The sequence below is a fragment of the Schistocerca nitens genome, chromosome 5 (genome assembly GCF_023898315.1).
Source record: "Schistocerca nitens isolate TAMUIC-IGC-003100 chromosome 5, iqSchNite1.1, whole genome shotgun sequence".
Taxonomy (NCBI): Eukaryota; Metazoa; Arthropoda; class Insecta; order Orthoptera; family Acrididae; genus Schistocerca; species Schistocerca nitens.
Window position 1 is genome coordinate 355154243 of NC_064618.1, and position 15632 is coordinate 355169874.

Here is a 15632-nt window from a genome sequence, read left to right on the forward strand (position 1 = left end):
AAAATTCTTCAAAAAATGTGGTATCACAAATTCACAGGATGGAACAGAGGATGTCACCCTATAGGAAGATGGTGACAACAACAATTGTTCTCCTGCTAGTGATGACAATGAAAGTGATGATGAATATAAAGATAAGGGAGCAAACATATTGACTAAAATATTTTACTGCATTTATTACCATGAAATTCTTAAACATGATAATTCGAGGGTGTGGTTATTTCAATGTGTATGGTATAACAGAACAGAGACAGTTTTAAATAATACAACTTGATTAATTCAAAATTGTCCCAAAGGGATAGAATGGCAGATGACAGCTTTCTGTATAAAAGGATTTAGAAGTTGGTTTTATCAGTTGTATGATGCATATTTTTTGGAAGTAACTAACTCTTAATGGGATGAACACCTTGGCCTCTTTTAGGGAACAAGAATAATGTAACTGACATGACTTCCATCAGATGACTCAAAAACAAAAACAAAAACTTGCTAGAGACAGGGATTGGTGAGAGAAAGGGAGAGGGGGAAAAGAGGAGAGAGAGAGAGAGAGAGAGAGAGAGAGAGAGAGAGAGAGAGAGACCACATTTGGAGAATTGGGGGGTGGGGGTGCTTGCTACATTTACTGAACAGCATTTTATGAGAGCAAGACAAATAAACAACTGTCTGCTCAAACTGTGACAAGCCACAAACTTGACCATTCTGTTGCCAGACATGTTGAGCATGACAACATAAATAACTTTATAATAATAAAATATATAAATAATAAATATATGTATAAAATGTAAATAATAAACAGCTGCTCCACTGCAATGGTAATTTCAATATTCCCTTCCACAACAAGTTTATGTGAACTGCACAGGTGGAAACTGTCTCTCCTAAAGCTCTACTAACTTGTTTGCCACTCTCTCACCTTACCTTTTTCATTCTTTCTTCTGCCCACACCACTCCTTCCCCATTCAGATTGTGTAATGCTTCTCCCACCACTCTTCCCCCCCTCCCCTCCCCATGCTGCATTCTCTCTCTCTCTTTCTTTTTCTCTCCCTGCCCCCCCCCCCCCCCTTCACCATCCTGCCTCCTCTACTTCCTTTCCTTTCCTCTCCTCCATTTCTGCCCCCTCTACTCTCTCTCTCTCTCTCTCCCCCTCTCTCTCTCTCTCTCACTCATCTGTATTACTAAATGACTATCCTGGAAAAATACTAGTTGCATGTTGCTTATCAAATGGCTTTAGGCCCAACAAAATTTTGATTTTCAATATTTCATGTAATTATTGACTGAAGTAAAAAATTTAAATGCTGTCATAATCTAATCATTAAGAGGTATTATTTGATGTTAAATGTTTAACATAATAAGCAAGTATTACAGTAAGAAACTGTGCATTTTCGTGAGGCAGCATTACTGACACTGTACGGGTACCTGGATTTTATTGATCCAGTGCTTGAGAATGAGAGCACTTAGCGACTTTCAACAAGCTTAACATGTAATTTTAAACCATTATGAAGCTTTCACTTGCTGACACCCATCACAATATATTGTAAGGAAAAACTTTGACTGCTTGCTACATTCTTGCTCTTCATGCAGTAAAACTTCAGCATCATGCATGGCATTTTAATTTTATTACTTGTTTACTATTAACTCTATTTGCAACTCACTATGCAGATAATGTTTAGATACATCACTGAATGTACTTGCAAAATTATATCATTGTATGACATGTTTAAAGTCATAAACACTTAGATGTTTGAGCACAAATGGGGCACAAATTACCTAGACAATATTGATCCAGCGTTTGATAATGAGAACTCTTAGCGACTCCCAACAAACTTCAACCATAATTTCAAATGATTTCTAAACTTTTTCTCACTTATATGCTTACCATCAAATGTTTAACACATTAATTCATTTCTAAAGTAATCAGACATTTGAAGATGTTTCATACACAGGAATTCAATTCTTTAAACAATCAACATTTTGCTGATATGCTGTATTCTCAGAACACCTATCATGTTGTTGTGCAGCCACTGAGTCATCTGTCAAATGACCTGCCTCACAATGTCCTGTACTGCACCTCCTTACCTCATGTGCCCATCCCTACCCACTCCCCAAGTCCATTAGCTCAGGCATCAGCTCTCAATAGTTGATTATCAGTAATCAGTCCAACCACTGCCATGGGAGGTTGTATTTGGGTGTCTTTGTAATTCTGTGTGTGATTGTGTGTACTTTTTCTAATAAAAGAGCAAGAGCAAGAGCTTGAGAGATAATGTGAATACTGTTTTCTGTTGCATGTGTGTTCGCACCACCCACCAGTCTGCTATGGGTGACTGGTTGCCTTTCCCTTATTTTACATGCTGATCTACATTTCCTTTTAATGAATGTAACTTTTGCGCAGAAAGCGTTAAATGTGTGATAGATAGAAAAAATGTTTTCAAATGTAGAATAAAGTTGTTTTTCCCTGACTATTCCACCTAACCATAAAGTAAATATTAAATAGAAATAATTTATACACAAAAAACCTATAAATGGGCAACAGTAGCCATATATTTATTTTAAATTCTTTAAAATTAAATATTCTATGTATCTTGAGCTGACACAAAATATATTATCATGAATGTCATCTATGGAACGGCACCCTCCATTTTTTGCCTTAAAGTCACATGCCATGTGGAATTTATTTAGAATATGAAGACCATATACCTATCTGTTCCATACATTTAATGGTTGTGACTAAACTTTTGCAGAATAAAAGTGTTACATCATTGTTAATTGTTAAACATACCAGTTGTCAATTACCAATGACTTAACTAAATGATCTCTGCTGTGGTGAGACAATGACATCTTAGTTACTGCTGCTAAGCATTCTGGCATAGTATCTTCCTTCCTTATGCAGTGATAACATCCATTCCATGAAGAAATGCATAAAGAATACTGTAGTTTTCCCTTTTAAAAGTATAATAACAATTTCTGTGGTATTTTGATCATAATTTATTCCCAAATAATTGATATTCAAATATGTAGTTTCAGTAACGTGACAGAGGCATAATATTTTACATGTTATGTGGTATAAAATGTTCATTCTTTGTTGTCACCTTTACAGGACATGCAGATTACTTTAGTGTGCTTTCTACACACATGTTTGGAGCAAATCACATGTACTGTGGAATGCTTGCTGTCATTCATACTCAGGTTCATGTGACACCTCCTTCTCTTGCTGGTCTTGTTCTTCACATCCTCGCGTGCTGGAATTGTGTGTTGGCACCACTTCCTTTATCTGCTAGATAAAGCTTTATTTTTTGTCATGGATTTCTGTGTATTTAAGAACTGTTATTCCTTTGAACAGTGTAGTTGATTAGTCCCAAGTCCTTTGCCACTTTCTTCATTAATTCACATATTGTAACTTTATTACCAGAGCTCAGTTTGTAAAGGATGTATGAATTCAGAGCAGACATGTTTATCAATTAATGAAAAAAAAAAATGCTAATGTGGCTAGCTTCTTGTTCTTCTGCCAATGTTGTGATTATAACATAGCTGATCACAAGTGTCAGTAACACCTTTTGTGTGGCTGTTAAATGTTATAACTTTTGGCTTTTCTTGAGAACCCATATCTTCTTCGATCTTTCCATCATTATGCATCATGGAGATAAGTACAACAGAATGTGATTTGGTTGGAATACATGACACCATTGTTAAATCTATTGCAAAACTGAACAGGCTTGTGCTACAGCTGTTTGTTTACTGGGCAAAAATTGTGGGGGAATATATAGTTTTTTTCTTTCATAATGTTTCTACTAATGTCAATACCTTTTCCGATAGAATCCTTGCAAGAGGCATGCTGGTCTAACAATTGTCAGTAGTTGTATTTCTGTTAGTACCATCTAGAGGAGGCTCGTCCAGACTGTGCCCCTGGGGCGCTAGCGCCCGCGATTGCCTGCGGTCAGCGCCCCAGGCGAATTCATATGTTGCTGCAGTGGCCGAGCCGTGCCACTTAGCTGGCCATGTGGACCGCCCGAACGCAAGCCGATAGATATATTTGTTCGCCCGTTTTCCCTTTGGGCAGAGGACGTCTCACAAGTGCTTCAACTAGAGCTGATTGACCTACAATGCCATATCCACTTGAAGGACGGCTTTCTTATGTGTAACTTCCTAAAACTAAGAACCGTTCATTACTTGGCGATAAAAATTTGACCAATTCCTGAGGTTAGCAGTCTCATGGAGTATTGTACCAAGCCTAGACAAAATCGTTTCCTCGAAAAAGAAATATGTGTAAAATGTTAATTGTCTTCTTTAACAATGTTGACTCTAAGAATAAAAGAGCTTTATAACCTTAATTCTATTTTAATAAGTTTTCAAACTTTGTCAGTTAAAATTATTATGTACAAAACAGCAAACTAAGGATCCGATTTCTAAACTCTGAAAAGGGATACACAAAATTGTAGCACGAAGTATAACAAAAAACACTTACTTGTAACTACTAACAGTAAGAATGAGACTCTATATCCCTTACATAAAATTAATTCTAAAATAGAATATTTTGTTTACGTTAGATCAGACCGCGGGAGCCGGCCACGGTGGCCGTGTGGTTATAGGCGCTTTAAGTCCGAAACCGCGTGACTGTTACGGTCGCAGGTTTGAATCCTTCCTCGGGCATGGATGTGTGTGATGTGCTTAGGTTGGTCAGGTTTAAGTAGTTCTAAGTTCTAGAGGATTGATGACCTCAGATGTTAAGTCCCATAGTCCTCAGAGCCATTTGAACCATTTTTTTGACCACGGGACAGTCCAGCGCAGAGTGGTGCTGTGCGGTCTCTCTCTCTCTCTCTCTCTCTCTCTCTCTCTCTAACTCGCTCCTATGGCGACACTAGCGACACACGGTCGCGGATGGGGCGCTGCTGAACTACACTGTCTTGCGCCCGTGGGGCGCGGGCGCGCCCGCCGGACGCAGTTCTTGGACGAGCCTGATCTAGAGGAATAACAAGACGTTTCACTGTTTCTGCAGGCTTGTTTGGTTTATTGAAAGGACCATCTGACTGCGGCGTACCTACATATACTATGTGATCAAAAGTATCCGGACACCTGGGTGAAAATGACTTACAAGTTCGTGGCGCCCTCGATCTGTAATGCTGGAATTCAATAAAGTGTTGGCCCACCCTTAGCCTTGATGACAGCTTCAACTCTCACAGGCATATGTTCAATCAGGTGCTGGAAGGTTTGTTGGGGAATGGCAGCCCATTCTTCACAGAGTGCTGCACCGAGGAGAGGTATCGATGTCGGTCGGTGAGGCCTGGCACAAAGTCAGAATTCCAAAAAATTCCCAATGGTGTTCTATAGGATTCAGGTTAGGACTCTGTGCAGACCAGTCCATTAGAGGGATGTTATTGTTGTGTAACCACTCCGCCACAGGCTGTGCATTATGAACAGATGCTCGATCATGTTGAAAGATGCAATTGCCATGCCTGAATTGCTTTTCAACAGTGGGAAGCAAGAAGGTGCTTAAAACATCAATGTGGGCCTGTGCTGCGATAGTGCCATGCAAAACAACAAGGGGTGCAAGCCCCCTCCATGGAAAACATGACCACACTATAACAGCACTGCCTCCGAATTTTACTGTTGGCACTTCACATTTTGGCATTTTGGCAGATGACGCTCACCGGGCATTCACCGTACCCACACCCTGCCATCGGATCGCCACATTGTGTACTGTGATTTGTCACTCCACACAGTGTTTTTCCACAGTTCAGCCGTCCATCATTTACGCTCCTTACACCAAGCGAGGCGTCGCTTGGCATTTACTGGCATGATGTGTGGCTTATGAGCAGCCGCTTGAATATGAAATCCAAGTTTTCTCACCTCCTGCCTAACTGTCATAGTACTTGCAGTGGATCCTGAAGCAGTTTGGAGTTCCTGTGTGATGGTCTTGTTAAATGTCTGCCTATTACACCCTCCTCAACTGTTGGCAGTCTCTGTCAGTCAACAGACAAGGTTGGCCTGTATGCTTTTGTGCTGTACGTGTCCCTTCACATTTCCACTTCACTATCACATTGGAAGCAGTGGACCTAGGAATGTTTAGGAGTGTGGAAATCTCACGTACAGATGTATGACACAAGTGACACACAATCACCTGACCACGTTCGAAGTCCGTGAGTTCCACGGAGCACCCCATTCTGCTCTCTCATGATGTCTAATGACTAGTGAGGTCGCTGATGTGGAGTAGCTGGCAATAGGTGGCAGCACAATGCACCTAATATGAAAAACGTATGTTTTTGGGGGTGTCCGGATACTTTTGATCACATAGTGTATATTTCAAAGTTCGTAATATAATATGTTCTGTAGTCTACCAAAGCAGTAACCTGTATGCCATATTTCTTTGGATTTAGAGGTATATATTGTTGGAAGGAACACCATCCTTAAAATTTAATTAGTTACTTATGAATTGTTGCACACACTTCAGGAGTATACAACTCCAATGACTTAACTTGCAATCATCTGATACATTGATGCACAGCACCTAACGTATCAATCTTGTTTCTCTATCTCTAGGACTTTCATCATCACAGTGTACGCAGCGAATTAAAAACAGAAATATTATATTTTGGCTTAATAACCACAAATACTTCAAGTCTCCCTATATCTCACAAGTCTTTGAAATAGAGATGAGAAGCTTTGTAAATTTCTGTGTATAGCAGGAGACCTACAAAGGCATTCATCTGCAAACATTCTGTATCTTGGGCATCATGAGATCTGTCAAACTGTCCACATTTTTTCATTATGTGCATATTTGTGTACATAACAGTGTCAGCCATCAATCAATCATCAAAATAAAGAGTAAAGAGAAAAGATTTCCAATTGAAGGCTCTGGTGGTGTAGCATTTGCTAAGGTGGTTGGCTTATAAGAAATGATGTTATAGCTTTTTGGTCTTCCCCTATGGCTAACTGATTTCATATGCCATTAAGTCAGCCTTTCTTTACTCATACAGCAATCTTTACTAACAAATGAATTGAAAGATTCATCACTTCAAGAGGCAATCACATCTGAATCCATGTCATGCTCACTTAGTTCAATATTGTCCTCTTCACCTTCTGAACTTTCCTGAGACAGAGACAGTTCATCATCAGTTTGTAGCAGCTCTGACATAATTTCTTTGTCTGTGAGAAACTTGTACATTTTCTGAAAGGACGTGAGGAACAACATTGAAACGTTCTCTGTATTCAAGGAACATTTCCAACAGCATGTAACTGGTCAGAAAAGTGATAATAACAAATTAACTTATGAGTTGCACATGAAAGACAATGACAGTCATCATGCATAAATGCTCGTGTCAGGTCACTTTGTGTTGGGTTACTTCACTGAAATACATAATGACATATGTAGTTGCATCACGTTGAAACACACACAACAGCAAAACAGTGAGGATAATGGTGCTATTAAAAAGAGTTGAACAAACCATCATACAACAGAGGAATTTAAATGGGACTGGCTACTTTCATTTCTCACTGTGTCAAAGATCAGCTACAAAAGAAAAAACTCTCGGGTCATTGATTAGACACGAGCAGTGAAGGGTTGATGCTGCACCACGAGAATAGGACATTTTACTGTAACTGGTATCATTATTACCTTTTCTTACACGTGTCACTGTCATCTTTGTCGAACAGCTATATAACAACCACAATCATTCACAGATTTTTGAGGGAAATGCTATGCAAATAATGATCAATATGAAAAAATAAAATGAATTGCACAAAGTTTACCTGGTTATTCATGCAGGAAATAAACATCTCTTCTAGGGCTTCAGACATCACCACCAAGCCCTTAATGGCTTTCTGAAGATTGTCGAGTGAAGAATGCAGGGTATGGCACAGTTTATTAAATCGGTCAGTCTCTTGCAGTAAAACAGTTGTTAGAGAAGGCAATCGTCCTTTTTCATCACGCTGTGGAGACAAAACATATATTAACAATTTATGCTGTTTTCTGTATGTTTCCTATTATCATGGAGTTTGAAACTTATATACAACTAAACCAAGAAATAATTGAATTAGGTGTGTTCACTGAACCAGTGTGTCACAACTGGAGAGTTAATGGTTGGTGTCCTGCTGTTACATAATCTCCCTGTAAGCAAAAAAGTATGCACCTAATCTGCCAGCAGGGTTTGTTTTGCTCTCTTATGTAAGCAGACAAGGAAAAATTATGCAAAATTGTACAATGTGTACAAAGTTATTATCTGTGGCCTGTGCCTTACCATCTTAATAAGAGGGATAAAGTGTGTTATAGTTTGATGCATTGATGTCAACATATACTGCAAATTGCCAGTCCAAGTGACCAATTTTGAATGATGATTCTGACTGTCATTTCCTTTTATCTCACCAATTTAAGCAAACAGAATGGTGATTTACACTTTATAGATCTTCCACCTTTAGGTTCTGGGTTTTCAGATCTCACCCAGTGCAGTCTCCAACAATCAGTGTTTTCTTCTCACCCCAACCAGTTAAGTCTCTCCTGACAAGGGGTTCTGGGCAACTTTTCTGAACTCTGCCACTTTTGCTAAACCTCACCAGCCCTTTTCCTTCACCACTCTTCCTTCCCCTTCAGCCCTCTCGAGAGGAGGAGTCACTGGCTGCGAAAGCTAGCAAACTGGAACATCTTTTATTTGTGTGTTCTGCCCACCACTCACAGAAAGCCAAATGGTGGCTTATCAGAAATGACACAGGTGTTGGGCTAGGTCTGAAGACACCTATGACCAGCATCATGGTATGTATCGGCAGTAACTTTTGTGAGTGTATGAACCCAATCAATCAACAGATATAAAAAAAGCCACAGTGTCTGGAAGAGATGTGCTTTCCTTTCTTTGGCCTCATCTAAAAAGTCTATAATTTTTTTTAAACCTGCCTTCATATCATTAGCTATGACAAGAAGTTTAATTTATCACCAAAAATTTGTGGAATCCTCACAGAGTCTCCAAAACTAAAAATAATTAATATTACACATGTACAGGTGATCTGTGCATCAAAACTCAATTCTGCCACTAAAGCCATACACTATAAGCCACTAACGGCTAGTTGTGCTGGGTGTATGGTGTACAAAATTATGCCCCCCCCCCCCCCCCCCACACACACACACACACAGCTACCTCTTACTTCTCTGTGTATACTTGATCATTATGTGAGGTATAAGACGAAGGAATAATATATTCTTAGCTCATCTTGGAACCTTGATTTGGGATTCTATAAATGGACCTCTCCCTAAAACACATGGAGTTTGCCAAATGTTTCTCTGAGCTAAAACATGGTTTTTGAAAACATGTGGTTCTTTTCATTTAATATACTCATCAAGGAGAGAGCATATGTTATTAGAAAGAGCAATTACAAGTTGTCAAAGAAAGGATTTAATTGGTGAAATATGTGAATTAGAGAAAAGAACATTCTAAAATTTTGTTCTGTTTGCAGCCTATGGTGACATCTTGAAGACAAAACTGCAGCTACAAACATGAATAATTCAATTTTTGGGAACCAAAGAACTGTGGGGATTGTCAGTGGAAGGAAGTCTTTGTAAGTTGGGTTGGATTGGTTGGGGAAGGAGACCAGACAGCGAGGTCATCAGTCTCATTGGATTAGGGAAGGACGGGGAAGGAAGTTGGCCGTGCCCTTTCAAAGGAACCATCCCGGCATTTGCCTGGAGCTCTTTGCAAGTAATCTGACCCTCAAAAATTATACTCCTATCCGACATAAATTCATATGTGTGACCTCTCACTATTTTTTTGCTGCCCCTCATTAACATAGCTAATTAGGAACCACATATGATGGCACTTCTTGAAACTTCTTCCTACAAGACACCTGGAAAATATTACGTTCTGTATATTAATCAGGCAAGTACCTTTTTTTTTTATTTCTCCATGAGACCCATATACAAACTAAGAATATGCTTCACAAGAAGTAAGAGTGGGTTAAGTTATCAGGAGATTAATTTTTGCAATACAATAGAAGTTAAGAAATAATATATACTGACAGGAAAAAATCAAAATACCAAAAAATAATTAATGTAGAGTAATGAAATTTCAGGAATGCATTTGTGTTGGTAATAATTGATTAACACTGCAGGACCACCATGGTGTGGGTTCCTGTTGTCATGTCGTAGTTCATGAACCACGGGCAACGTATGAATGGCCTAGTAAGTGGTCCTGACAGTCGGGATACCAGTTACTTTGGAATAAGGCTGGGCATCTCGGACATATTCTGAGTCGTGGTCACCTTTGTGCTCAGACGGCAAAGACTACCAAATCCTCTGGGCTATTAATATCAACGTGGGCTTCTCTGGGAAGAAGGTAGAGCTGGCAGAGGCTGCAGGTAAGATGGGGTTAGACGTTTTAGCTGTTAGTGACATTCGGGTAAGGGGTGAGGAAGAAGAGGAAATGGGAGAATACAAGGTCTACCTGTCAGGAGTCAAAGCAGGAATAGTACAATGGGGTGTAGGGCTTTACATCAGGAAAGAAATGGAACCCAGCATAGTTGCAATAAAGTAGGTAAACGAATGACTGATGTGGATAGATTTGACAGTGTCTAGCAAGAAAATTAGGATTGTGTCAGTATATTCACATTGTGAAGGGACAGATCAAGATAAGATGGATAGTTTTTATGACACACTCAGTGATATAGTTGTTAGAGTAGGACAGTGTTCTGCTCATTGGTGATTTTAATGCCAGGATTGGAAATCAAACAGAAGGGTATGAAAAGGTTATGGGTAAATTTGGAGAGGATATGAAGGCCAACAGGAATGGGAAATAACTCTTGGATTTCTGTGCCACTATGGGCTTAGTAATCACAAACTACTTTTTTAAACATGAGAACATTCACCAGTATACTTGGGAAGGCAGGGGAACCAGATCTGTCATCGACTATACAATAACAGATTTGGAATTCAGGAAGGCTGTGAGGGACACACGTGTATTCAGGGGATTCTTTGATGAGACTGATCATTATTTAATCTGCAGTGAAATTGGGATTGTGAGGCCGAAAGTGCAGGAGGTCAGGTCCATATGTAGGAGGATAAGAGTGGAGAAACTTCAGGATAAGGAAATCAGGCACAAGTAAATAACAGTGATCTCAGACAGGTACCAGTTAGTTGAATGTAGTCAATTACAGTCACTGGAAAAGGACTGGACAAGGTACAGGGACACAGTACTAGAAGTGGCTAAAGAATGTCTTGGAACAGTAGTGTGTAAAGGCAGGATGAAGCAAACGGCTTGGTGGAATGACACAGTCAAGGCAGCCTGTAAAAGGAAAAAGAAGGCATATCAAAAATGGCTACATACTAGAACTCAGGTAGACAGAGAAGGTTATGTTGAAGAAAGATATAAAGCCAAACAGATAATTGCAGCATCCAAGAAGAAATCTTGGGAAGACTTTGGAAACAGGTAGGAGACTTTGGGTCAAGCTGCTGGAAAACCATTCTGGAGTGTAATTAGCAGTCTCCGAAAGGGAGGTAAGAAGGAAATGACAAGTATTATGGACAGGTCAGGAAAACTGCTGGTGAATCCTGTTGATGCCTTGGGCAGATGGAGGGAATATTTTGAAGAGTTGCTCAATGTAGGTGAAAATATGATCAGTAATGTTTCAGATTTTGATGTACAATGGGATAGGAATGAGGATGGAAATAGGATCACATTTGAGAAATGGAGAAAATGGTCAATAGATTGCAGTGCAATAAAGCAGCTGGGGTGGATGAAATTAAGTCGGAACTCATCAAATACAGTGGAATGTCAGGTCTTAAATGGCTACACAGGATAACTGAAATGGTGTGGGAGTTGGGACAGGTTCCATCAGAATGGACAAAAGCAGTAATCACACCAATCTTTAAACATGGGAACAGAAAAGTTTGTAACAACTACAGAGGTATCTCTTTAATCAGCATTGTGGGTAAAATCTTCTCAGGTATTGTTGAAAGAAAAGTGCGAGTATTAGTTGAGGACAAACTGCATGAAAATCAGTGTGGGTTTAGGCCTCTTAGAGGTTGTCAGGACCAGATCTTTGGTTTACGGCAAATAATGGAGAAGTGTTACAAGTGGAACAGGGAATTGTATCTCTGCTTTATAGATCTAGAAAAGGCATATGACCAGGTTCCTAGGAGGAAGTTATTGTCTGTTCTACGAGATTATGGAATAGGAGGTAAACTTGTGCAAGCAATTAAAGGTCTTTACAGAGATAGTCAGGCAGGAGTTAGAGTTGACAGTAAATTGAGTTCATGGTTCAGAGTAGTTTCAGGAGTAAGACAAGGCTGCAACCTGTCTCCACTGTTGTTCATATTATTTATGGATCATATGTTGAAAACAATAGACTGGCTGGGTGAGATTAAGATGTGTGAACACAAAATAAGCAGTCTCGCATATGCAGATGACTTAGTTGTGATGGCAGATTCGATTGAAAGTTTGCAAAGTAATATTTAAGAGCTAGATCAGAAATGTTAAGGACCATGGTATGAAGATTAGCATCTCCAAAACGAAAGTAATGTCAGTGGGAAAGAGATATAAATGGATTGAGTGCCAAGTGGGAGGAACAAAGTTAGAACAGGTGGATGGTTTCAAGTACTTAGGATGTATATTCTCACAGGATGGCAACATAGTGAAAGAACTGGAAGCGAGGTGTAGCAAAGCTAATGCAGTGAACGCTCAGCTACAATCTACTCTCTTCTGCAAGAAAGAAGTCAGTACCAAGACTAAGTTATCTGTGCACCATTCAATCTTTCGACCAACTTTGTTGTATGGGAGTGAAAGCTGGGTGGATTAAGGTTACCTTATCAACAAGGTTGAGGTTACGGGTATGAAAGTAGCTACTAGTAGATGGGAACAATGGAATTAGGGTGTCCTCAATGAGGAAATCAAAGAAAAACTGGGAATGAACTCTATAGATGTAGCAGTCAGGGCAAACAGGCTTAGATGGTGGGGTCATGTTACATGCATGGGAGAAACAAGGTTACCCAAGAGACTCATGGGTTCAGCAGTAGAGGGGAGAAGGAATCGGGGTAGACAAAGGAGAAGGTACCTGGATTTGGTTAAGAATGATATTGAAGTAATAGGCTTAACATCAGAAGAGGCACCAATGTTAGCACTGAATAGGGGATCATGGAGGAATTTTATAAGGGGGACTATGCTCTAGACTGAATGCTGAAAGGCATAATCAGTCTTAAATGATGATGATGATGATGATGATGACATTGCAGGATCATAGGTTAATATATGCGAAAGGTAGCTGTTGCAAATGTGAAATGCTGGTACATTAATAACTGGTATAACCACCAGAATGTTGAATGAAAGCATGCATGGTATTGTACAGTTGTCAGATGTCAGTTTGTGGGATGGAGTTCGATGCTTGTTGCACTTGGTCGGCAAATATATGGGCGGTTAATGCTGATTGTGGATGATGCTGGAGTTGTCATCTGATGATGTCGCATATGGGTTCAATTGGAGACAGATCTGGTGGCTGAGCAGGCCCAGGCAACATGATGACACTCTGTAGAGCATTTTGGGTTATTGCATTGGTATGTGGGTGACAGTTATCCTGTTGTTGGAAAACACCCTCAGGATTGCTGTTCATGAATGGCGACACAAAAGATTGAATCACCATACCAATGTACAGATTTGGAGTCAGGGCGCATGGGGTAACCACGAGAGTGCTGGTGCTGTCATATGAAATCACACTCCAGACCATAACTCCAAGTGTAGATCAAGTATCTCTAGCAGTCAGACAAGTTGGTTGCAAGCCCTCAAGTGGACTACTTTTAACCAGCACACAGCCATCACTGGCACTGAGGGTGAAGCAATTTTCATCAGAAAACATGACAGACCTCCACCATGCCCTCCATCGAGCTCTCAGTTGACGCTACTGAAGTCGCAAATGGCAGTGGTTTGGGGGCTGAAGGGGTCTGGTTTGCAGTTGTCCTTGAAGTAACTGATTTGTAACAGTCTGTTGTTTTACTGTGGAGCCAAATGCTGCTCATATTGCTGTTGCAGATATCATATGATGCACCACAACCATACACCGAACACGATGGTCTTCCTTCTCGGTAGTGCCATGTGGCTGCCCAGAGCCCAGCTTCTTTACATTCTTTTGAACACCACTGTCAGAAATCATGTACAGTGGCTACGTTCCTGTCCAGTCTTTCCACAACATCACAGGAAAAAAAACCAGCTTCTTGTAGTCAAAATACATATGTCAAACTCAGTGAGGTGTTGATAATGGTATCTTCGTTGCTTTAAAGGTTTTCTTGACTAACATCAACTCACCAAATCCACTCTCAAAGGTAACTAACACTCATGACTGTTACAGTGCGTGCTTAAAGCAAACCTTATATCAGAGATGGAGTCACAGATAGTCAGAATAAAATAACTGTCACAAATGAAGCTTTTGGCCAGTAAGGCCTTCATCAAAAACAGATGACACACACACACACACACACACACACACACACACACACACACACACACACACACATTCATGCAAATGCAACTCACACACATGACTGCAGTTGCAGGCAACTGAAGCCACACTGCGAGCTGCAGCACAAGTGCGTGATGGGAGTGGCAGCTGGGTGGAGTAAGGAGGTGGCTCACACCGAGAGGGTGAGGGATAGTAGAGAGAGTAGGGCAGCTATGTGCAGTCAGGCAGTTAGATGGATAGCAGTGGAGACCTGGGGGGGGATAGTGGAATGGAGAGAAGTAAAAAGACTGGGTGCAATGGTGGAATGAGGGCTGTATTATAGTATACATTGCAGGGAAATTTCCCACCTGTGCAATTCAGAAAAGCTGGCATTGTTGGGAAGGATCCATATGGCACAGGCTGTAAAGTAGTCATTGAATTGAAGGATATCACATTTGGCAGTGTACTCAGCAACCAGGTGGTCCACTTGTTTCTTGGCCACTGTTTGTTGGTGGCCATTCATGTGGACAGACAGCTTGCTGATTGTCATTCCCACACAGTCGTTGCAGCTTAGCTTGTAGATCACATGACTGGTTTCGCAGGTAGACCTACACTTATTGGTATGGAATGGGTGGCAGCTGTCAAAGTGGAGGTATTGCTGGTGGTTAGTAGATTTGATATGGATGGAGATAGTGATGTAGCCATATTTGAGGTGAAGTTCAACATCTAGGAAGTTGGTTTGTTGGGTTGAGTAGAACCAGGTGAAGCAAATTGGGTAGAAGTTGTTGAGGTTCTGGAGAAATGTAGATAGGGTGTCCTCACCCTACATCCAGATGGCAAAGGTGTCATCAATGAATCTCAACCAGATGAGGGGTTTAGGATTCTGAGTGTTTAGGATGACCCATGAATAGATTGGCATAGGATGGTGCTGCACAGATGCCCATAGCCAAACTCCAGATTTGTTTGTAGGTAATGTCTTCAGAGGAGAAGTAGATGTGAGTGAGGATATAGTTGGTAGTGGCGACTAGGAAGGAGGTTATTAGTTTGAAATTCATCGGCCATTGGAAAAGGTAGTGTTCAACAGCAGTAAGGCCATGGACATTAGGGATGTTAGTGCAAAGGGAGGTGGCATCAGTAGTGATGAGCAGGGCACCGTGTGGTAAGGGGACAGGAACTGTGGAGAGTCGGTGGAGGAAATGGTTGGTATCTTTTATATAGGAAGGTAGGGTCCGGGTAATAGGTTGAAG

The 15632-nt window shown here is 40.5% G+C and overlaps 1 protein-coding gene across 1 annotated transcript in view; it reads right to left on the reverse strand.

Moving 5' to 3' along the window:
- LOC126260454 (dynein axonemal heavy chain 6) overlaps positions 1-15632 on the reverse strand; it is a 1163459-nt gene that overhangs the window by 96373 nt on the left and 1051454 nt on the right. Inside the window, exon 102 of the mRNA XM_049957783.1 lies at positions 7732-7911. Coding sequence (XP_049813740.1) covers positions 7732-7911 — 180 coding nt within the window. The remainder of the gene's footprint in view (positions 1-7731; positions 7912-15632) is intronic.